Here is a 25,712-nt window from a genome sequence, read left to right as displayed (position 1 = left end):
CAGGGTACAGGGATTCAGGAATTCCTTGCCCTCACAGACCTGATTCTGTTACCAGGGGGTGCACAGGCATCTTTCCTAGACACACTGCATTCCCAGTGTGTACTCCTAGGCCTCAGGGTAATCAGGGAGCAGCTGTTTGAAGAAGTGATGTTGATAGTCTGGATATGTGGGCTGAATTGTTCATATGCATGTGTGAGGAGTTCTACCTGGTGTGGGAAAGAGCTGAAGTTGAGAAGAGAAGGTGGACCCTATGCCAGCTCCCCAACCCTCCAAGTTCTGGTATCAAGAATTCTAAATTTGAACCTGGCCTTCCAGGCCATTATGACAGTATACTTGTCAAGGTACAAAGATGTGTAACAGGTTAGCTTACTTTATAACTTAAATATTCAGACATCTATATTCTTGTCCCAGGTGCCACAAATGTTAGGGTTAATCATGCATGCTAAGAACTGTCATAAAAAATTACATCTTCTTGAAAAAAATTTACATCTTCTTACTGTTCTTCAGTAACTCATTTGAGTTATTTTTATTGAGAGCTCTTAACTGACAATTTCTTACCTGTTCCTTCACTGGAGTATTAACATTAGATAGGCACTGTTGGCAAACAGCCAAAAAGGATTTCACTGTTTTCCTCAATACCAACAAATCCTCCTGTAAGACACATTCAAATTTACAAGCATGAATTACAATATCCTAGAAAACTGATCCAGAAGAAATAATAAGTGGAAAATAGCCAAACTAGTTTTCTGTTAAGGAAATTCATAAAACCAAATATATTGTTGGGAACCAAATCATATAGTTATTTCCTAGTTATCTTAATGGAAGGGTCAGCGAAACTGATAATCCTGAATACTCAGTTCTGTTTAGCTTTGGAATGCTCAGTATGATTTCCTCCAACATATTTTCCTTTATCAATATGGTTTACTCAAGCTGATATTAAAATTTTTAGTCATTCCTATAGCAAATACTAGCTGGTAGTAAAGTGAGAGAGTGCAGCAGCATACTGAAAAAAAATCAATTAAGCAATAAACACGTACTCCCATATTCTCAGGACTCTGCAAAATGTCAAGGGGAAAACATAACTTTAAGATAGTGTCAATGTTCTCAAAGAGTTAACATCTTAGCAGGGAGTTAGACCAATTAGAGAGTAATTAAGTGTTTAATTTTTTGGTGTTAATTCTGTAGCAGAAAGAGCTGAGTTGGAGGCAGCTTCATAGAAAGATGGCCTTTAATCTAAGATTGGATGGGTGAATAGGATTTAATCAGATGGCCATATAATATTCAAAATGAAACATTTGAAAAGTATAAAAGGAAATTTAAATTTATCAAGTACCTATAATGTGCCAGGCACTGGTATGAGGGCTGTTACATAATTTCATATTTATATTGATTAGAAGAAGTAGTTATTATTAGCAAGTGTTTGAAACCAGGACTGTCTGATATCAGAGTTCACATTCTTTTCACTGACTAATGAGCAAGACACATGCAGATGACTCAGTATGATATCAATATTTAAAATAGTAATGAAGAGTAATTAAGTGAGCATAGGCTGATGTAGAAATCACTTTTAAAAAGTACTCTGTGAAACTAAAATTCTTTAAACTACTCTATTTTGTACAGATGACCATACTTATTCCTTTTTGGGATCTTCACATCCCAAATAATGATACTTTAAAAATTATACATACTTCCTGTTGCTAAAATGAGTGCAATATTCAGAAGAAGGAATAAGATCATCTTGTGCAGAGTAGTAAAAAGGACACTGCCTCCAGTACCTTTAATGTTCCTGCAGATGAACATCCAACAACCAAACCTCAACATTCCTTGACCTTTAATTTCAAAGACTCACAAAGCATTAGGGGAAATAGACAAGAGAACAGGAAACTGCAACGGAATGTAAGGAGTGCTATGTTGGAAAGCCTAACCCAGAGTCAAAAGTAGTCACAGAAGGGTTCCCAAAGAAGACTACATGTAAGCTGAGTTCTGAAAAACTAAAAATTATCTACCTATATGGAAAGGTGTTCCAGAGGGCACAGAATGTTCAAAAGCCCGGACGTGCTTTGGAGAGACTGCTAATTTATTGCAGTTGAGGCACAAACAGGGAGGAGAGTGGTGAGAGAAAACGGAAGAGAAAAAGAGGACCCATTTTCCATTTAAATGGAAGGTACTTAAAATGCCATGCTAAGTTATTTGGCTATTATCATGTCGGCAATTAAGGAACTAATGAATAGGATTTTTATCATGAGTTGCTAATAATTTATGTTAAAGAATCATACTCTAAGCAGAAGGGAGAATGATATACAATAGGGAGGCTAGGGCTTCCCTGGTGGTGCAGTGGTTGAGAGTCCGCCTGCTGATGCAGAGGACACGGGTTCATGCCCCGGTCCGGGAAGATCCCACATGCTGCGGGGCGGCTAAGCACGTGAGCCATGGCCGCTGAGCCTGTGCGTCCGGAGCCTGTGCTCCGCAACGGGAGAGGCCACAACAGTGGGAGGACCACGTACTGCAAAAAAAAAAAAAAAAAAAAAAAAAAAAAAAAAAAATAGGGAGGCTAGTTAAGAGTAAATACAATCTTCTGTTGAGGGCTTATTATGTGCCAAATACTGTGTTCTCCCTAAGGGGCATAAATTTAAGTCTCACAATCACTCTATGAAGTAAGTGGTTAATACGCCTATTTTACAGATGAGGAAACTGAAGTTCAGAGCACATATAGATTCTAAGTGACAGAGTAAGGATCCATACCTAGGGTTATCTGACTCTAAAGCCCATGCTTCTTCTAATCATTATTCACAATTCATCACATATTAACAAAGGCCATGGGAATAATCTAAAACGAGGGCCTGAAAGTGAAATGTTGGCAGAAAAGATATAAATAGAGTGAAGAGAAGTTAAAGCAGCAGGATTGATAGAATTTAGGAACTAATCAGAACAGGGGATGTTGATGTTACGCCTAAATTTCTAGGCAGTTGCCTACTAAATGGCTTAAGGTATAAGGCATCAAAATAGTTAACACAGGAACAAGTGCTAAGGTAACAAGTTTGGCTTTAGAGATGATGATCTGTGATCCCTGAGAGATATGCTACTAGAGACGTCTAGTAGGCAGTTGGATGAATTCAAAGTCCATGGTAAAGAATCTGAGCAAGAGTAGAGACTTGGGAGTCCTCTGTATTTATCTGGCAGCAGAAGCAATGGAAGTAGATGAGACTGTTAAAGGAGAATATGTAAATAAAGAGGGCTGACAAAAGTATCCTGGCAAACACTGATATTTAACAGATGGATGAGAAAGAAGAGCATATGAAGAAATCTAAGAAATGGTCTGAGAAGTAAGAACAAAGCCAGAACATGGTATCCCAGAGGTAAGGAAAGAAAACATTTTAAAATGAATGGAAGGGGCTTCCCTGGTGGCGCAGTGGTGGAGAATCCTCCTGCCAATGCAGGGGACGTGGGTTCGTGCCCTGGTTCGGAAAGATCCCACATGCTGCAGAGTGGCTGGGCCCGTGAGCCATGGCTGCTGAGCCTGCGCATCTGGAGACTGCGCCCCGCAACGGGAGAGGCCACAACAGTGAGAGGCCCGCATACCAAAAAAAAAAAAAAAAAAAAAAAAAAAAAAAAAAAGAATGTAAGGACTTCCCTGGTGGTGCAGTGGTTAAGAATCCACATGCCAATGCAGGGGACACAGGTTCAAGCCCTGGTCCGGGAAGATCCCACATGCTGCGGAGCAACTAAGCCTGTGAGCCACCACTACTGAAGCCTGCGTGCCTAGAGCCCATGCTGTGCAGCAAGAGAAGCCACCGCAATGAAGAGTAGCCCTCACTCCCTGCAACTAGAGAAACCCTGCATGGAGCAACGAAGACCCAATGTAGCCAAAAAAAAAAAAAAAAAAAAAAAGAAGAAAGAATGGAACAGTTTAATGATGACAAATGTTACCAAAAGACAAGATAAGGATTAGAAAGTATTGCAAGGATAAAGCAACTCAAGGTTGTGAGTAACCTTGGGTCGAACACTCTCAAAGTAATTAAAAGGGCTAAAGTCAAACCGCAATGGGTAGAAAGGAGATGAGAAAGAAGGCAACTCTTTCAAAACAGTTGGACTGTAAAAACTAAAAACAGAACTACCATATGATCCAGCAACCCCACTACTGGGCATATACCCTGAGAAAACCATAATTCAAAAAGAGTCATGTACCACAATGTTCACTGCAGCACTATTTACAATAGCCAGGACATGGAACCAACCTAAATGTCCACTGACAGATGAATGGATAAAGAAGATGTGGCACATATATACAATGGAATATTACTCAGCCATAAAAAGAGACGAAATTGAGTTATTTGTAGTGAGGTGGATGGACCTAGAGTCTGTCATACAGAGTGAAGTAAGTCAGAAAGAGAAAAACAAATACTGTATGTGAATACATATATATAGAATCTAAAAAAAAATTTTTAAAATGGTACCGAGGAACCTAGTTGCAGGGCAGGAATAAAGATGTAGACATAGAGAATGGACTTGAGGACACAGGGTGGGAGGGGGAAGCTGGGGCGAAGTGAGAGTAGCATCGACATATATACACGACTGAATGTAAAATAATTAGCTAGTGGGAAGCAGCACCATAGCACAGGGAGATCAGCTCAGTGCTTTGCGATAACCTAGAGGGGTGGGAGGGAGACGCAAGAGGGAGGACGCATATGGCTGATTCACTTTGGTGTACAACAGAAACTAACACAGTATTGTGAAGCAATTATACTCCAATAAAGATCTATTAAAAACAACAATAACAAAACCCAAAAACAATAATGAGAAAAATAGGATGGCTGCTAGAGGTCTTTTGGTGTCTTTGTTGACCTTTTCAATGTAAAAGATTTGAGAATATTTGTTGAATAAATAACTGAAAGGAAAACAAAATGCAGACAATGCTACAAACTAGCTATGTGACCTTAGAGAAATTATCTTATATCCCAGGATTACAGATTTTAAAAATCTATAAACAAGAGGGTTGAACTATGTATTCTCTGAGGTTCTATCGCATTCTGTGATTCTGCTGAATTAATTTAGGCACTCAAACGAGAACATACAGGTGCTAACTGGTAAACCTAGTATGCAAAGGATGAATGTTCAGTTCCTGCTAGTACCTAGAATAGTGCTTGGCACATGGGCAGATGTTTAGTAAATATTTGCTGAATGAAATCCAAGTACACATAATACAGATGATACCACAATCCTAGGGAGAAATATGTAATATGTTCATTTTATCCACAATATAATTAAAAATGATGCTAGGAGGTATTAATGCTCCTTTATTCCCTTAAATTTCATGGTTAGTGTGCAGTTTGAAGCAGTCTAGGGAATCAGCTATCTTTGGAGTTGGAGGCAAAAGATTCCTTTAAAGGTCAATCATAAAGCAAATGTGTCTTATGTAAAATGATAACTTGCCAACTCATCTGAGGAGTTGTAAGTTTAACATCACAAGTAAGTAAGCAACCTACTGATTGTAGCATTTTAAGAAGAAAGTGGAAATGGGAAGTAACCAAGGAAATACTGAGAGAAGCTAAAGGCCTTCTTTAGCAATAAGTTTAGCATAGATTTGGATGCAACCTAAATACTGAATGCTCAAGAAAGTTAACTAAATTGTAATCAGTTAGAATTCACTGAGAGAAATGTAAGTACCAATCAACAGGTTAGCTAAATAGGCACAGACAGTGTATATTTAACAGAGTTAGCTAATCGCATATAGTAGATTCCTTTGAACAACTGGGAACAGAATTTAGGTTTTTTTGGATGTCAGAACACAATTTTCCTACAAACTTCATTATGCTGGCATCTTACACTACATAAAGTTAACATTTACTTGGCACTTAACTGTGTACCAGGCACTAATCTAAGCTTTTCACATATTAACTCAACTAATCCTCTCAACTGTGATGGGTATTGCTATTATCACTTCCATTCTACATATGAAGAAACAGGCACAGAAATGTTAAATGCAGGCCCAAAGACACAGTTAGTAAGTGGAATAGTAAATTAACCAGAGCAGTCTGCTTCCAGACTCTGTGCTCTTAACCATTTTGCTATAATGACTCTTTTTATAATGCGGGAAAATTAACATACTGAAGAAACAGGCAGCATTATGGAGGTAAGAAATTTGAAACTCCAGTTAGTCAAATATATTTATATATAAACAAAAATGCCAGTCAACCCAAAAGACGCTGAAAAGAACAGCCCAAGAACAAGGTGTGCTAATTATCTAGATTGCAATCTTAAGCAACTAGAATGTTCAGGGAGTGCCTCTAATGCTTTGAACACAATGGAATTCTACTTAAATAAATTCTACTTACTCTTTCTAGCCAGAGTACTTGAATTATAGGGATGAAACTGAAGGCAAAGAGTAGAAAAGTAATCTCCTCTCTCAGTCCATGTAAGAGAATGTAGACTAAGTATATGGTGCTTCCTTTCAAATGTGTTTTCCTAGATGAAACCAATATTTTCTCTTATTTTCAGAAAGCAGCTGGGCGTTAAGAGCACTTTTTCCTAAAGTAGCTATGGAAAGGAATTCAAATGGGTCAGGTGAGAAGATTACACTGACATTTAAATTATAATATCTTGGCTATATTCTTTTGTATGCCTTTTGCATCACTAGCCTGCGTAAATTTTTTTTGCTTCCCTGTAGATCTAGTGAAACCAAGAATTAGACGACTGAAACCCAGTACGCTCTGATGTGAAAGGGCTAAAATAGTTTGTATTTCAGTGATCTACTGACAAAAATAAGAGAAATATATCTCTTAATGAGTTAAGATGATGTTTTAAAAATACACCCAGACCAGCAAAATCTCAACAATGAAGACTCCCAAATAAGGATGGCACAATTAAGATGGTGAATTTATCATATAAGCTATATTAGAAGTTTTCTCAAAGGTACAAAGGCTCAAAATACCCTAACATCATGGAAAAACTAGCAGTAAATACATAAAACTAGTTCAACATTATCTGACAAATATACATTTTTAGAATGGGCAGAAATAAAACAGGATAAAGGTGTGAAATAAGGACCTAGATCAGGCCAAAGATCTTAGAATATGAAAATAAAGCCTGTTAAGAATTTAGTGATCAGTTTTCATGATAAAAATGGGGCACAAAACTAAACTAGTTACAAGCAAGACCAAGGGGTTACCTTACTAGGCCAGGGACTGGCAAACTTTTTGTGTAAAGGGTCAGATAGTAAATATTTTAGGCTTTGCAGGTCATAGAATGTCTCTGTTTGAACTACTTAACTCTGCCACTGGAGCAAGAAAGCAGCCCTAGTCAGTACATAAATGAATGAGCATTACTGTGTTCCATTAGAACTTTATTTACAAAAATAATCTGTCTGGCCAGATTTGGCCAATGGGCTATATTAGTTTGTCCAGTCTGTATTGGGCTATAAAGCTCTTTGGAGGTATAAACTGTGTTATGCTTATCTGTACTTAGCATCATTACTAACATATAATGAGGCTCATTTAATTATTTTTCAGCTCAACTAAATCATTCTATCATAGTAAATATGATAGAAACACATGTAACTAAATTCATTCACTTGGAATACATCGGTGTCACCATTGTGGTAGGGTAAACCCTATGGAATATCTTTGAAATTGCTTTCTTATATGAATAACTGCCACTAGCTTCTCTTTTGAGGCTAAGGAGTGAGTGTGCCACTCTTGTTAATACACAGTAAAATAACTACTGGATTTTTAAACCCCAAATGTAATACCTAGTTTTCAATGTTGTTGCTGTTCTTGGCGATCTGAATCCCCACCTGCTTGACTCCTGCCATTGCCTCAAAGGCTAATCCACTTATGATCCAGGAACCCTTAAGCTGCCTACTGTAGTTCCAAAACATCTTCTGATTTCTCTTTTCTGTGGTGTACAAAGATGAAGAAGCTAAAGGAGGAGTCAGAGGAACAGGGGAAAAGTAGTGACTGTTAGGACCAAAGCAAGAGATTTGAATTCCCGATTTTCAAAATACAGATGGAGGACAAAATCTACCATGCTATATTCCAAACCTACAGTAGATACTGAGCATGTTTACATGCTCCCATAACCTTATATAATAGTTCATTTAGTATTAATTTTTGGTTTTGGCAGGGGAGAAGATTAGGAAAGCACAGACTAGGACTGCAGTTTAATGCCATCAAAATAACAATTATTGTTGACTGAAACATTTCTTTTAATCTTCCCAACAACCAGAAACTGAAGTTCAAATGTGAAGTAACTTGCATACCTCTGTCATAGGTGGTAAGAAATGGAGTCAAAATTCAAACTCGGATTTAACTCCAAAGACCATGGTCCAACACAAAAAATGCTGGAAATATATCCTATTTATAAACTGGGAGCTTCTTATATATATAAATTAGGTGAGCAACAATAAGTCGTTTAAACAAATACCTAGTAATTACGGAATGACCATTGGAAAAAAAAATTTTCAAAATAAAAAACCTACTGTGGAAAGGAAAAGGCATTACTTTATCAGGGAATATTAAATAGGTTAAAACACTTATTTCCTTTTACTCAAATAAAAGGCCTGACAGGAAAGTAAACTTTTATCATTAATTTTGGTGGAGAAAGATCTCTAATCTCTGTACTGAAAAGTGGGAAGTGTTAATGTTTCATTTAAATATTATTAATGTTGCTTTAGGCCTCTAATAAACTCAGTTAAAACACATTTTTACATTATAATAATTGTTATTTAGAATAGATCTTCTCAGTTCTGGCTCATTACTTAGATTCTGAGGTATTAAATATCTTAGGAATTAAGAGTATTTAAAAAGTGGTACTTTAAAGACCACTGTCCCTGTGTAAGTAAAAACAGCATCTAACTGGACAGGCTAGGGAAGCTGAGGAAGCCTTATACTGTCCTTCAAGGGGTGGGAAGGTATTCCTTACCAGATAGAAAGCTCCAAAAGTAGAGGCCCAGGAATAGGGTTGCAAACACAGCATAGAATTCTTAATAGAATGTTGGAATCATGACTTGTAAGTTCTCTTCTAAGTTGAACATATTTACTTCTGATTCCCACAGGTTTTTAGAATGTTAAGGGTTGGATAAAACTTTGGACAAGTTCAGAGTTCAATATAAACAGCCATCTACTTATGTATTCCAGATTTTAAAAAAAGAACATTCTGAGAGCTGAACAAGAAATGAATATAAAACAAGTCCTGGATCTTTCTCTCCTAACTTTCCTAGACCAGCCAATCAGGCACTTGAGACAGGATATATTAATAGAAGCAAAGCTATCAAAGAATGACTCTGAAGTCATGGACCAATCAGAAAGAAAGGCTTAAAATTAACTCGATAGTTACTGAGGATAGTCTTCTCAAGAAATAAAAGGTAGGGGGGAAAAGATCTAGAAAAGAATGAAGTAAAATGATTATAAACTACTAAAAATTCATTCCTAGAGGGATAGCTATTATTTCCAACTCTTGGCCCCATTCCCTTCCCCTTCAAAGCAGTTAACTCTGCAGATGGAGAGCTACTATCTGTATTTTGTTACTATAGGAATTTGGGTGAAGGACCTGAGTGAGCTATCTCTTTTCTTATTCATTGCTATTCTAAAGGACTGGGAAGGGGAGAGGAAGAGGTCTAGAAAGCAGCCTGTAGATTTTTATACACAGCAAGGTTAAACATGTCTCTTCATAGGGCTTGGCCACCACTAGTCCCATGTTCACCCTAAACTTCTCCTTTCCCCAGTTTGTTTGGAGGTAAACAAGTTGAAATTTGCAGAGGAGAACCTTCAGTCAAGAGGGTAACGGAGGACCAAATTTCACAGTAAACATGCTATACTCCTCAATAATAATTTGACTTGTAGCTCTCTGGGGGATGTAGATTTTCTTTAAAGATTTAGGGATAAGGCCTGGGTCCAGAATGCAGGGATGTTTGCCCCAGGCCATTCCTACTGCTGTCTACAATAGAAACATGCAGGGTAGGGCAGACAGCACTACAAATTTAAGACTACAGAGAGCAGGACAGCTCCTCCCAGGAGGAAAAAAAATTGAGATAAATTCTAGATCCCCAGGCCAAAAATAGGCAATAGGGGCATTAGTTTATCCCTAACTCTTATTTACCTGGCTCTTTAAATGTCTTTGTATATGTCCAGAAGGAGCTGAAGGAAGAAGGATGTTTTCTGCTACAGAGAAGAGAAACTGAAGGCTGCTTCTACAGGACCAGCACTAGGGGGCACCGGAGCAAAGTATACTGAGCATGACCTGTGAGACTGCCAAAGAGCTTCAACTCTGGAAATTAGGGGAACAGAGGAAATACCCATTGGTGAAACCCAGTGCACTTCCATTTCAAATAAAGATCTGATCCTGTTCTTGATACAGTCGTCTCATATACTTCAATTTATAGAATACTGTTTACTGTTGAGTTAAATTATAATTTGAATTTAAACTTCAAATATAACTACCATTCATAATCTCCCGAATGACAGTGGTCATGACAATAGGGAAGAAAAATAAGTTTTAGAAAGTACTCTCTAAAGAGCAATTTGGCAATATGTATTAAGCCTTAAAAGCATGTACAGTCTTTGATCAAGCAATTCCATTTCTCAGAATATAAGATGTAACAATGCAAAACACAGAACAAGCTTTTGCACCAGAATGTCCACCACAGAATTAATCTTATTAGTTAAAATGTTTAAACAACCTAAATATACAAGAGAGGAGAGTGGTAAAATAAATTATGGTATAGCTACACTAGGGACTACCATGCATACATTAAAAATATTATCTATAAACATTTAATAAATGAAGAAAATGAAATGCTAATTGAAGAGGAGACAAAATTATAAATACATCATGATCTCAGTAAGACTGAAAATTACATAAGAAAAAGTACTAAAAGGAAATACACCAAAATATTAACAGTGGTTATCCACAGGTGGTAAGATTTGGAAGTTTTATTTTATGTATATAGTCTTTACAATGAACACATACTCAAGTAAGAGAAAACCATTCTACCTTATATTTTACACCAAAAACAAATAAGCATAATTTATTAATTAAAAATGTGACCTCTTCAGAGATTTAAATGAATTTCTATAAATGTAACAATGAGTAGAGAAAAACAGAGCAGTCAGGTGGCCAGCTCCCTCACTAGATAAATGGCTCATTCTATATTAACATAATTGTTCCACAACAAAAAAACAAAATTAATTCACGTACGTAATAAGACTTTCAAGTTGTCTCTACAAAATCAATATTACAAATGTTAAATATATAGACCACAAGGGTCTGCTGTATTTCATTTAAATTTCAGGAAACAAAGGGAAAAAAAGGATAGAGAATTTCAGGTGCATCATTAGCAAAGTCTTCCATATACTTTAAGCCACTGACATTACAAACTCAGCCATTTAAAATCACAGTAACTTCTCATTTAAATACCTTTAGGGATACAAAATGATGAAAGAAAACTGCCATGTGACATAATTTTTCAATACCTAACTAACTGATAACTGATACTGCTAGTTTGTGTTTAGTAAGGAGTCAACCAGTGTGTCCTTAGAAAATCTGTTTTTAAAAAACCACCACCACGGGCTTCCCTGGTGGCGCAGTGGTTGAGAGTCTGCCTGCCAATGCAGGGGACACGGGTTCGTGCCCCAGTCTGGGAAGATCCCACATGCCGCGGAGCGGCTGGGCCCGTGAGCCATTGTCACGGAGCCTATGCTCCGCAATGGGAGAGGCCACAACAGTGAGAAGCCCGCGTACCAAAAAAAAAAAAAAAAAAAAAAAAAAAACCACCACCAACAGAACTCTATAAACGTAGTTGTATTAAAAGCTTCATAATACAAGATTTTAAAGAGTACTAACAGAAAGACACTAGGATTGAGATTCAAAAGATTTGCTGTTAAGTCTGTGATTTTAGACAAGTCTCAATTTTTGTTAAGTATTAGGTTCCTTATCTGTAAAATGGGATTATAACATCCACTTTATAGGATTATTAAGCAGATTTAATTAAATTACAGCATTTATATTAAAGTGATTAACAAAATGTAAAATATCAACAAGGTAAAAATAACAACATCCCCTTTTAGGCCTTACCTAAAACAAACAGGTTTCATCAAGTTATTTCTAAATTCCTTTATAGCTCTAATATTATATTTACAAACAACAGAAGAATGCTGCTACACCATATAAGATACAGAACATACTAAGCACTTTTCTAGTATTCATTCAGGTCCAACAACTCAGTGAGTTATATGTGATAAACCAAAACCTATGATTAGAAGATGGAGAATCAAGAAGTTTTCATAGTAGTAGTTTTTAAAAATTAATTTTTGTGATATTTATATTCACTTTAAATATCAACAATAAAAACAATCCCTCAAAAAGTATCCAAAGGTATAAAGGGAAAAGTAAATTTCTTTCCTTTGTATGCTTGCCCCCAAAGAATTTCTATTTCCCAGAGGTAACCACTGTTAAGATTCTTGTATATTTATCCAGACATCTTCAGTGTAGTAGTTATTAACCTTAGCATAGATTGCAGAATTCTAGAGCTAGAAAGAATTGGCTCAATACAACTTTAAATTTCATAAAATGTAACCTGAGACACAGATAAGTGATTTTCCCCTTTTATTAGTACCTGGAAAGCCCTTTACAACTGATAAAATGCTTTGATATAAATTATCTATTTTAAAATTATTTAAGTGACTTGCCTAAAGGTTATTTACACAAGTTAATGATGTGGCTGAGACTACACTTAGAAGTTGATATCTTATCAAGTGGGATGTTAATAATATAGATTACATGTGTACAAAGCTGATGTATGTGGCTCTTACATTTTCAGAGATATCCTATATCATATAGGGGATTATAAAGTTTGGCAATTCCTGATCTTGTGATTATTATAAGTAAGAATCATTAAAATAATTATTTTAAAAGGAGGAATATTAGCAACGAAAGATTAACTTTTCAAGTTTGCATGTGTCCTGAAGATTCATGTTTTTCAAGATTATCTCTTTGAGAGAACCACTTTTAAACTATAGATGCAACCAATAACACGATTACTAAATATACTTTGGTTTACAAAAATTATCAACAACTTCAAAGTGAGAAGAAACAACTTGAGAGACACCTAAGTAAGGAGAAGTTCACATGTGATATAAATGCACACAAAACTACAAATGAAAATCAATTGAACAATAAAGCACCTAAAAGATGCTATGGCATTCTTTCTGGAATGAAGAAAATCAGTGTTGCCTGCAAAATCTTCATTGCCACTGTGGCAATGACAACAACAAAATCTGTAGAATGATTAATGACAAAAAGGAAGTTATTTTTATTAGGAGAATGTATCAGATGAAAATTAAACAGAAAGGCAAGGAATCTCAAAATAATTCTGCTGTAACAGGATTAAAAAAATAGAAAATATTCAAAGAAGTAGGTCCAAGAATAGAGATTCTCACTCTAATTATGGAACATAGTTGTAAAATGACAAAATTTAAATTAAATGGAGGAAATAACCACTAATTATGCTAAAGTCTTAGGCTAGTGTATATTCCAAATTTACTAAAATGTAGTTATCAACATTTAGTTAAAAGAGAAATAACTCAGATAACCAAAATGATGTCAGTGGAAAAAAACAATATAAAAGTCAACCAGGTGAAAAAATCAGAATAAAAGTAATTGTGTATAATATATAAACTCTTGCTTTCAAATTTTAACTTACATATATTCAATCTCCTTTAATCTTACCATATAAAAGAACATTTTAAAAACCATGAAAATGTAATATAGTTTTAAAGTGGTTTTTGTTTCCAATAAAAGGTTAACTTTGATTTTTGCTTTTCAAGACTGAAACTGTTAGTAAAATAGAAAAAAAAACCCAATTACTTCCAAAGGCAAAGAAATCCTCAAATTATTCATAGGAAAGGACAAAAAGAAAAGAAATTCTTTCTCAGAGAAAAGACCACTCCATATCAAGCAGTTGTTTCTATATGGAAATGTATTATTTACGTTCTTTACTAGTTGAATAGCTTGTGTTTTGTTAAGCTGAGGATATGTAAACATCATAGTATTTTTATTTGGTTCTTTATCAAGTGTTTGCTCTTTACTCATATATTCAAGACTCTGATTTTATAAAACAATTGAAACATATTTGTTTATTCAAGACTCTGATTTCATAAAACAATTGAAACATATTTGTTTTATATTTAAGTCAGATAATTCCAATGTATAAAATACATTTTTAGTCTGATTCTATTCATGGTTTCTAATTTTTTTAGTAGTTTTTTTTTTTTTTTACCATGAGCTCATTTTTCTTAAAACTTTGTGGAAAACTCTTTGAGGCAAGTTCCTTCAGAAAGGATTTATATTTGATTGTCTTAGGTTACTTGGGGATACTACCACTACAGAACATTTTAAATCAAAATCTTATTTTTTCTGTTTGTTTTTTGTTTTTTCCCTAATGGACCACAGAAATAGTATAAATTTAGGGTGCAAACCTATGTGACAGTTAGCTCATGGTTATAAACTTTCATGGGTGACCTATTTTCCCCCCTTTAATTATGACAAATTTTAAGACAGGCTGTTTTCCTTATATTCCCCCATGAATGGAACTGGTATGGATTTCTAATTTACCCTCATGCTGGGTGTAGCTCTTTAGGATCCCAAATTTATCAAGGAGACATGCTACCATGATACCTATTAGACTTTCCTCCTCGCGAGGGCCTTGGGATTCGCCTAGATTAGAAAATATCCTCAAGGTTAAGTAGGCTTTAGTACTATGCTTGACTCTCTTGGATCCTAGTTTCACTTAACTACTGGTTTGTATTTTCCCTTTTGTTTTGCATGGTCACATGTAGATTAAAAATTAAAAAAAAAATTCTTATCTAACGATGTAAACTTAAAAAAAAAAAGTGTTGTTTTAGTTTGGGCCCCAAGGTACCATAATGCCAGAACTGAAAGCTACATACTTCTTTCTGTCTTTCAATATTATTCTCTTTTTTATAGCATGTCACCTATCAGAGCTCTTGTGGTTTCTACAACAGTTATCTCTTATAAGAATTTAAACTTTGTATACACATATAACTCTGTGTCTATTGCTCTAAAAACTGTTTATCTTCCAAAGAGGTAAAAAATATATATATAAAGCAAGAATTGATAACAATAATTATATATTTTATTAAAATTATAATTTGTTACAATAACTGATAAAAATAAATTATTAAATAATGAGTTAAGCAGTTATTTTGCTTTAGTAGTACCCCTTCTGCCTACAGAAACTCTTACTTACTTTGGAAGGAGAACCATCAGTAATTTTCACCAACTGCCAAAGAATCGAGTAATGGGAACACTGCAGTGCCTGTACGACTATCTGTATCAAATAAAAAATTCAAACAAATGAGACATAATTTACGTTTGTACAATATTAAGAGAACAATATCATAGTTTTTATCTTACAATAAGGTTTCAAGTCCAAATATTTGTAGAATTAATGAGAATGTATAAAATAATATTTAGTTAAAAAAAGACAAAACCAACATATCAGTCTAGAGAATAAAGATATAATGTATCTCGATAAATATGGACCCAAATGATACTATGCTTTAAACAAAACTGCACTGTCAGAATACTTTGCTCACTCAGAGTTTTAAGGGGAGACTGAAGAAATTGTGTTTAATCCAAATTTTATACCTAAATGATTATTTTGTTTTAAAGAATTTTTAATATAAAATACAACACATACAGATATGTGCATAAAACATATACAAAACAATGATTGAAGTATATGAAGAAAATACTGTGTCACAGATTAGTCTTTGTAGAAAAATGTGCATATTCTTTCATATGACACCAATACTCCAATTTACATTTGTGAGAGAAAGCAAAAGACATCTTCCTCTTATTATGAAAATAGTTTGACCTTATGAGCCTGCCCTGGAAATTCCCCCAGGCTCCCTGGACCACACTTTTGAGAATCACTGCTCTGGGAACAGGATTGCTGGGTCATATAGTATGTGTATATTTAACTTTACAGTAGATAGGACCAAATTTTTGTCCACAGTGGCTGTATCTAATAGTCTTTGACAGTTCCTGTGGCTCCATGTTTTACCAACATTTGATATCATCAGATGTTTTAAATCTGGTGATTTTATTATGTATGAGTAGTATCTTAATGTGGTATTAATTTACATTTTTCTAATTACCAATGGAGATGAGCACCTTTTCATTTTTTATTGGGCCTGAATTCCTGTTCTGTGAAATGTTTATCCTTATTTTTCAGAGAGACAAATAGAAGAATTTAGGAAAATAAAAACTGGTTAAGAATCATAATAAAAAAGAAAATTTCATTTTGGATAGGTCTTTTACTACATTTTTGTTTGAATACATGGTACATCTTTATTGCAATAAAGCATGTCTGATAATATGATATTCCATTATTATAGTGTCTCTATTATTTTCTCATCTTGATAAACTAAAAACCCTAAGAGGATGTAGAGAATAAATCAAAAAAGAAATCAGTAAGTGGAATGCTTCAGGAAGTACAATTTTGGCTGGTTTTACTTTAAAAATTTCAGGTTTCAGATCACGTAAGTAAAAGATATCTCCAATGCACCTACTCAGCACTGAAAATAACTCATCAGAATTAGAGGGATGAGTGGTGCTGCTTTCATACAAAACTAATGAGATGTCAGGGTTTTATTAAACATGATAATTAAATGATTGATTCATGTCAGAATGCCAGAAACAAAGACTACTGAAACACTGTCAATTTATGAACATTAATGCTAAAGAAATCATCTTACTATACTTAGGGGATACTCAATATGGTACACCTCTGGTTCTGAGACACCTTTTGATAACCTTTACTTTATAATAAGAAGTACTTATAATAAGTACTTATAATAAGAAGTGGTTTGTGTGATTTAAAACTTTTTCTTGAATTTGAAACAATTTGCATTGTTAAATTACTAGAAGAGTGATATACAAATGAACATTAACCAATGGGAAATTAAGATATGGAAAAAAGTAATGTTGAAGAACTGCCTGATTTTGGTTATATCTATCCTAATCATTACAAATATCATTTCCTTTCCTTCTACATTTCTATGACCTATATACTAGGAATTATTCAAAGTGTGTTCCAAAGTTGTGCACAAGTTTCTTAGATGTGGTTATAAGAGAAGAGAGAGACTGGTCACTTCAATACCTATTTCCAATAGACCATCTCCATTTTAATTTTCAATATATTGGTATTCATTATACATTTACTTTAAAAGGGCTCCACTGTATTATTTTAAAATAAAAAGCTCACTCTCATTGACTGGGAAACATTTTGCTTTCTCACAGGTATAATTATATAACAATACAGTTGATAACACTTCAAAAGAAAATTCAGAATTCTTCCTTCCAGGCTTTACATCAGTCATATTGATTTTATCCCCCATACTAGCAATGTTATCCTAACTCGTCAAAAGTTGTTTATTTAGCAACTTCATCTTTCTGTAGTACAGGAAAAACAAGAAGGACAAGCAATAAAAAACTGAAAAAGCCAAATAGGTGCTAACCTATTAGCACCACAGTCCTTCTGCCTTTTCTTGACTAACACTGCTCTGACCCTGGAAAGGATCTTCAAATAATTTCAATTATTAGTTTGATGACTAAGAATTTCTTCCAACCCTACTCTTCTGACCTCATTTTTCCACAAGGTAATGATGTACCTGGAAGGACATAGTAATGTATTGCACACTTCTGGGCAAAAATTAGTTAAGAAGCAGGACTGCCTTCTCCATCTTCTCCTTTCCTATCTGCCAGCAGGATATCAATAACCCAAGAGACCATGGGTCCCTGAATGACTTGGCAGTGCAGTGACACGCCGCTTCCTTTAATTGTGCCTTATAGTTATGTAAGTGAGAAATAAATTTCTATTGTGTTAAGCCTCTGAGATATTGAGATTAATCTATTATAGAAGTTAGCATTACCTTAACCAACATAAAAATTATTTTTTATTAGCCTTTTATCTTAATAATTACTTTTATCTATTTAAAGGAGGTAGCTCTACCTTTGATTAGCAGATTGAATCAATGAGAATCATTCAACCTACAGCTAATGATATATCTTGAAAATGAAGATGAACTGTATTACTACATCTAAGACCAAGAGATAAACTCTTAGAATGTTTAAACTTCAGAAAAACTGAATTTGCCTGAAAATAAAACCTGACAGGAAACTAATAAATGCATGTGTAGATATATGTTATTTACACATATAGGAGATGTTTAAAATTCTGAAAATCCACATAATGACTGGGATAAATTTAGGCTCTTTTACTTTTCTGTTTGCAAGAGACTTTACGGGGAAGGAGGCTCAAATTTTTTAGTGGACAAGTACATGACAAAAGAGTGAACTAAACAATACTAGTCTGCTTCTAATATCCAAAACTGATCTTTTTATCATATTCAGACTTGGTTAACATGAGTGACATTAATATTCCCTTTTAAAAAGAGCCTTTAGGTACAAATTAATAATCAACATGGTTTCACCAAAAAGGGCATAAGCCTGGTAAATAAGTACATGAAAAGATGTTCAACATCATTAGCATTAAGAAAATATATATTAAAAAGCACACTGAAACACCACTACATATCTACTCGGATGGCTAGAGTAAAAAATACTGACAATATCAAGTGCTGATGAGGATGCAGAACAACTGGAACTCTCATATGTTGCTGGCAGAAATGCAGAATGGTACAGCCACTCTGGAAAATGGTTTGGCAGTTTCTAATAAAGTTAAACATATACTTATCATAAGACCCAGCAATTATACTCCTGGGCATTTACTTCAGAGAAATGAAAAGCTATGTTCAAACGAAAGACTGTATACAAATATTCATAGCACTTTTTATTGTGATAGCCAAAAGTTGGAAACAACCCAAATATCTTTCAACAGTTGAATGAATAAAACAAACTGTGGTGTATCTACACAATGGAATACAACTGAGCAGTAAAAACAAACCAACTACCGACTCACATAACAACTTGGATTAATCTCAAAGGCATTATGCTCAGGGTTTACATACTGTACATTTCCATTTATTGTAAAAAAGACAAAACCAAAGTGATGGAAAACAGATGGGTGGTTTTCAAGAGTTGTAAGTAGCTCAATCATATGACTATAAAGGGATAATATGAAGAAGTTTTGGGGATGATGAAACTGTTTTGTATCCTGATTGTGGTGGTGATTACATAAATCTATACATATGTTAAAATTCATAACTTTACACAGGAAGGAAGACAAGTCAGTTTTACTGTATAATAATTAAAATATAAGAATCAATGTGGCAAAGAGCAGAGTTTGCAGTAATAGTTTTGAGTAAATGCGAAGAAAAGCACATTGACGCTAGTAACAAATAAGCCTTAATATAATCAGAAGCAAAAACTGGACTAAAATTAAATAACTCCTGTATTATGTTCTGTCTAAAGAAATGTGTTTATTTCCAGTTCACAATGATAGGTTAAGTACCAGCATCTAATCTCTCCCCACAATTCCCACTGAAACAATACAATACAAAAGAAGTTTAGAAAAAATAAAAATACAAAATACTAAGAGTTTGACATGGGGCAAACATCAGAAGGCATGGGATACTATAAACAGTAGTAGCAAATTAGCAGTAGAAAATTTGAAGAGACAATGAAAAGAATTTAAAAGCTTGGTTAAAGTGGGTATGCAACAGTTATCAGACTTTAGGCAAGTTATTTATTATCTCTATGTTTCAGTTTCATAATCAATAAAATGAGAATAACGATGTATATTCTATAGGGTTGTCATGAGGCTTCAAGAAATGTATGCACATAAAGACTTAAAATAGTACCTGGTACATAATAAGTACAAAACTTCAATTTTCTATTATTGATGGCTTGATAGGCCCAAAGTTACTGATATGATTACATTTCCTTCTTTATGGATTTAATCACACTATTTTATTATACAGCATATATTTACCAAAATAATTTATGAATTGTTTTTTATTGGCTTTCAATTTTTAGAATCTGGAAAGACATTCCTAGAACTATGTATTGAAGCAGGATTTTAATATTTAATTTTTCTTAGATGTTGCCTAAAAGAAGGTTTAAACTTACAGATATACAGATATACCAACAGGAAATTGGCACAAAGGCCACAAAACAGGATAAGGAGAATTTTAATATTTTTTGCCTTCATTTTACAAAAAAATGTATGAAGAAATACTACAATAAATTCTGAAATGTGGGTTCTTTACAAACTAATGACTATTGTGTTAAGGAACTGCAGTTAAGTTTTATATTTTCCATAGGTTAAGAATTCATTAGCATAGGGGTAGGCATAAACAGACCCTGGAACATATTCTTGTGCCAGAAGTATGGAAGTGCTCAAAAAAATATTTAAAGCACATAGGAACAGGCTGGAAAGAAATTCCCTCTGGCTAAATCTGCAACAATTTCAGCAAGAAAATGAATAACAATAGTACTGTTTTAACCAGATGAACAGAATAGGAATAAAACAGAAATCCATGAGTCCATACTGATACTAAATTTGAAAAAAATAAATTTAAAATTTAAAAAGGTAAATGAATGAATAAATACATAAATAACCAAAGGGAGAAGGGAAAGTTCTTCCTTATAGCAGAGGGCCAACAAATAAATATAAAATAAATGACAGAGTTAGAAAATCACCACTTAAGTTACCATTTTGTGACTATCATAATAATAAACGAGTCAGGCAAAATCACAAAAGAATGCTCAAATTATTATGTCAAAGTTTGATAAGAAACAGGATTATTTACACAGTCTTAAAGAATATTCCCACAGAATACTTATTCATTAAAAAAGAAAATGGTACGTCTACACGGGAGATACTTAGCAGACCTCACTTACTAAAGTGATCAAAATTAATTATCACCAATACTGAACAAACTGCCATCATGTGCTTCCTGATGTGATTCACTGAAAATAGAATATCATTTATGTAGCATTCCTGCCATGAATGCATAATCTCAATCTAAACGTGTAGATCAGACAAAAGTAAATGGAGAACATTCTATAAAATAACTGGTCTGTACTCTTCCAAATGTCAATGTCATGAAAGGCAAAGCCTGAAAAACCATTCAGATTAAAGGAGAACAAAAAAAAGACATTACAAAAATGCAATGTGGGACTTCCCTGGTGGAGTAGTGGTTAAGAATCCACCTGCCAATGCAGGGGACATGGGTTCGAGCCCTGGTTGGGAAGATCCCATATGCCATGGAGCAACTAAGCCCATGTGTGACAACTACTGAGCCTGTGCTCTAGAGCCCATGAGCCACAACTACTGAGCCTACACACCACAACTACTGGAGCCCATGCACCACAACTACTGAAGCCCACACGCCTAGAGCCTGTGCTCCGCAACGAGAAGCTACCACAGCAAGAAGCCCGTGCACCTCAACGCAGAGCAGGTCCCGCTCGCTGCCAACTTGAGAAAGCCCATGTGCAGCAACGAAGACCAAACACAGCCAAAAATAAATAAATAAATTTATTTAAAAAAATTTTCTACAGAAAAAGAAATACAATGTGCTATTATAGCTTGGATCCTGGACTGGAGAAAAACTGCTATAAAAATATTATTAATATTTATTGTACACATTCATATTAATATTATATGGGGAGGAAGAGCGAGAGGGAGAGCGAGCGAGAGAGAGGCACGCAAGCATGTAAGAGTACAACTGGGAACAATTTTTGACAATTGATGAACTGAAGGAAATAAGAGTTGATTTTTCGATTATAACTTTTTTATAATTCAACTTAAAAAAAAGTATTTTAAGAATAGCTAAATTTTTTAAACTTTGGTTTTATCTATTCTACTATAATAGTTAAAATATCACTGACATGAGAAAAGGTAGATCACAGAAAGAGGAAGGAAAAAAGAATTCAGTTAATCCTGAAGAGTGGGACTGTGAAACTTCTAGTTGAAATGGTTACCATGGAAAACAAACAGTCAAGCATATAAGAACAATACAGTCCCCCCAAAATAGCTAGAAAGTTTTAAGGTATCTTCAAAATGTTAAGCATAACTGAGGGTTAACAAACAGCAAACATTTTGGCAGTTCTTTGATATCCTTGCTCTAAAAGAGTATTTTCTTGGATTCTAATTAAAAGGAACAGAGTTGGAAGCTAAAAAAGTAACCTTGCATGGTCCTATGAAGAAACGGCTGAATACGGGTTTTGGATTCTCAGTACTGGGTATCTAAAGAGTTGTTTCTAAGAGGTGCTAAATGCTAAATAATTTCTGATTGCTAAAATGAATAAGAGTACAATCTAGTAATGAGGTACTCAAACTTCATACACATGTTTAAAGTAATAAAGAATATGTGTCTAAGAAGTTGACAAAGTTAAAGCAAATCTCGCATAAATGCTCTCTTACTCAAAGAAATTAAAATAAAATTGGGTAGATAATGCATATGCAGTAAAAATAAATAATAGAAAACCAACATAATCACAGAAAATCATTGTGAGACTAACAAGTCAAGTCTAAGACAATAAATGATGGTGTGGAGAATTAAAACATAAATTTAGATATAGTTATAATCTCCAGATAAAACAGAGGAGTGCTATTCTTATTCTCTTCTTGAGGAAAATGTGAAAACCAAAAAAAAAAAAAAAAAAAGATTATCTTAACCCTATCATTCCCTTTCAACTCTGAAGCACAGCTTAGAATATCGGTGAATTGCATTTAGGCTACTGAAAAGTTTGAGATGAAAAGATGATCAAAGCTGAAGAGTCAACAATAAATGAAGAAAAACAAGGGGTCAAATTTTCAGCATTTTTACACAAACTATAATAAAGCACCTAACACAATCAGGGACATTTGTTATTAAGAATGGCTACAAAGTAGAGATCAAAGTCATGAATTAAGGCAATTTAAGAGTTAATCATAGCAATAATAAAGCACTGTTTCTATGATGAACTTTTAACATGAAATTATAATTTTGTTATATCTATTGATTACTTTAGCATAATGAAGTGTCATCTAAGTATCCCATATTACCAAAACAGGAATGGATGAGCTCACACCTAAACACCACCTTATACCTAACTTATGAGGTTGGTGTTTTGGTCTACATGAATGAGTGTCTGCAATGTATAAAATAACTCTTAATTCTTAATAACAGATTGTTACTGTTAATTAGCAATAATTATAATTGTTAATTAGTAAGTAACAAGTTAATTCTCATATAGAAGTATTAAATTCTTAATTCTCTGTATGATAATTAAGTTGACTATTCAAAGTCTCTTCCAGACTGGAGAAAGTTTGTTGAATTCCTGCCCTTTTCACTCCAATTTACATATGAATGCAAAAAAGTCTAAAATCTGCTAAAGGTCTCCAAACTTATGTAAATATGATTCACCACAAAAACTAAGCCATATCTAAGGCTTACTATTATCATTACCTAGAACAGTGCCCGAAACTGATGAAGTTTTGAAATTGCTACTATAGTAAGTAATGGTATTTTCCCTAAAAGAGTAATAATGTTTATGTCAAAATTAAATATTAATATTAAACTTTGCTACATTATAGCAAACTTTTTCTATTCTTTTCTGTTCAAATCTGAAGATATATCTATCTGTAACACTGAATCACTATGGCAATAATTCTCACAGGAAGTGGCTGCGTTTAAGAATTATCAACTATGTTCCATGAAAGGCTTTTGATAATCCTACACGACATCAGAAAGGCTTTCTAAAATGACACAGAAAGAATATCAATAAACTCCTACCTGTTCTGGCATAGCTCCATGTTCAATTCCAGTCTTCAATAATCTGTAGCAATTACCAAACAGATCCCATTTTGTGAGATCATGAGCGCTAAAATAAACAAAAATGCATTAACTTTATTCTAGAGTGGAGGAAGGTTTAAATTTGCTGAGCTCAGCTTCAATGGGGGAAGAATAAAGTAACTTCATTTTCTAGTAGAACTGTAAAAGTTCCATAAGGAAATGTTCAAGTCCCCAAACTCAGAAAGAAAAAGAGAAAGAGGGAGGGAGACTAAAAGAAAGAGAGAAAGAAAAAAAGAAGGAAGGGGGGAATGAGAGGGGGAGAAGAGAAGAGGGAGACGGGTAGAGAAAGACAGAGTGGAAGCTGTTATTAGGAATTCATTAAAAGAAATCAATAACAATAAAACTTCATATGTTAAAGTGAAGGTTACCATTTCTTTCTTTCTAGTACGTTTTAAAGCACATTTAAACAAATTCATTCAGAATTTCAAAGTATATTAATACATGTGTATTTTTGAAAAAGAGATTTGTATTCACGAGATGGAGATAAATAAAGACAAAGTCAGGGTAAAGGAAATATGGCACAGTTCAAAAACTTTAGTGTAGCTATTTACACATGTGCTGAGGACTTCTGAATGAGATAACACCGACAGTGTAAATTCTCATGAGCTCTGCTACTAAAAATAGCACGATTACTGGCTGTCAACTTTTCTTTTCAAACGTCAATATATTTTCTTAAATAAGAGTTTGTTTCTCCATAGAATTCCAAAAATGTACTTGTGTATGCAGAAAAGTCTTAGATTTTAGACACTGCTTTTGAAATCTGAAGTATTAATCAAAGTAAGGGCTACATCTAAACATTCTTTTTCACAACAAAGTTCTTTATTTTCCTTTCTTTATGGAGAAGATAAGCATGTTTCATTACAAGGAATATGCAAATTACAATTTGAAAATGACACCTATTTCATTGATCTGAGCCTTTTTTTCCTTATTCAAATCCAACAGTTCTGTCTACATAGTAAGAACACAATAATAAACAAACTAGACAAACAAGAACAATTCAGGAGAAAAAGCTTATAGAAATAATTTTGTGCCTTTCTCCAAAGCTGTGATTTTTATTTAGTAAGATTTCTAAGAGCTATCAACTGAAAATTATACCTATAAAAACTCTAGCTTGCAGAATAAGCCCATCTAATTTGTTAATTATACTGATTATCTTAAACTTTTACAGTGTACATTCATTACACAGAATGATAAATCTTACTCCTTAAGTAATCAAATTATAATAAAAACTCATAATTTATCTGGAGGAAATCTGAATAAAAAAAGAAAACATCACAACATCTCAATATTTCTCTAAAATTTCCCATTGTTACATGGATGTTAAACATTACAATCAGTTTGTTTTATGTTGATTAATATAGGTTATTCATTAAATCTACTTTAAATAAAATGACATACTTGTGGAAAGAGGTTAACCGCTTTAATGTAGAAAGAACATTGTAAATATCATCATCATCAGCTTCTTCTCCCTATAAAAAAAGAGCAGACAGTACCTTAATACCATAAATTTACTCATCCTCAAATTCACACGGAAGTCTATTAATACTTACTGCCTAAAGAAAAATTCTTTTTTATTATATAAATAGTATATATTCACTGTTGATAAATGAGAAAATACAAATAAGCAAAAAACCAAAAAGTAAAAAACACCCATAAGCCCAACATCCAGAAATAACCACTTTTGCATTTTAAACAATGTCATAAACGTGACATTGTACAATTTTCTGATGAATACTTTTGGATAAATTCCCTGAAACTGCTGAGTGAAAGGATAGGTGAAAGGATAGGTACTTTAAAGATTTTCTTGGTTATTTCAAAGACTTTACTAACTGTCAGTTACATCTGTAACTTCAAAATCACAATGAAAATCAAAAAATGGTTGAGGGCTTCCCT

General features: G+C 34.0%; 2 protein-coding genes across 9 annotated transcripts in view; one reads left to right on the top strand and one right to left on the bottom strand.

Annotated features, from left to right (window-relative positions):
* PCCB (propionyl-CoA carboxylase subunit beta) overlaps positions 1–10,345 on the top strand; it is a 142,329-nt gene extending 131,984 nt beyond the window's left edge. For 2 of the 4 annotated variants that reach the window (XM_067033738.1, XM_067033734.1), the window contains 2 exons: positions 6,496–6,561; positions 10,125–10,345. In XM_067033738.1, coding sequence (XP_066889839.1) covers positions 6,496–6,513 — 18 coding nt within the window. In that variant the 3' untranslated portion in view covers positions 6,514–6,561; positions 10,125–10,345. The remainder of the gene's footprint in view (positions 1–6,495; positions 6,562–10,124) is intronic. The other 2 variants (XM_067033736.1, XM_067033735.1) reach the window with 1 other exon arrangement.
* The window catches only part of STAG1 (STAG1 cohesin complex component), a 455,106-nt gene that overhangs the window by 25,856 nt on the left and 403,538 nt on the right, over positions 1–25,712 (bottom strand). For all 5 annotated transcript variants that reach the window (XM_059065085.2, XM_067033725.1, XM_067033728.1 and 2 more), the window contains 4 exons: positions 25,218–25,288; positions 23,760–23,847; positions 15,260–15,340; positions 559–651 (listed from right to left, as the gene is read on the bottom strand). In XM_059065085.2, the coding sequence (XP_058921068.1) occupies positions 559–651; positions 15,260–15,340; positions 23,760–23,847; positions 25,218–25,288 (333 nt within the window). The remainder of the gene's footprint in view (positions 1–558; positions 652–15,259; positions 15,341–23,759; positions 23,848–25,217; positions 25,289–25,712) is intronic.

Source organism: Kogia breviceps, chromosome 5 (assembly GCF_026419965.1).
Source record: "Kogia breviceps isolate mKogBre1 chromosome 5, mKogBre1 haplotype 1, whole genome shotgun sequence".
NCBI lineage: Eukaryota > Metazoa > Chordata > Mammalia > Artiodactyla > Physeteridae > Kogia > Kogia breviceps.
This window is presented reverse-complemented; position numbering and strand designations above follow the sequence as displayed.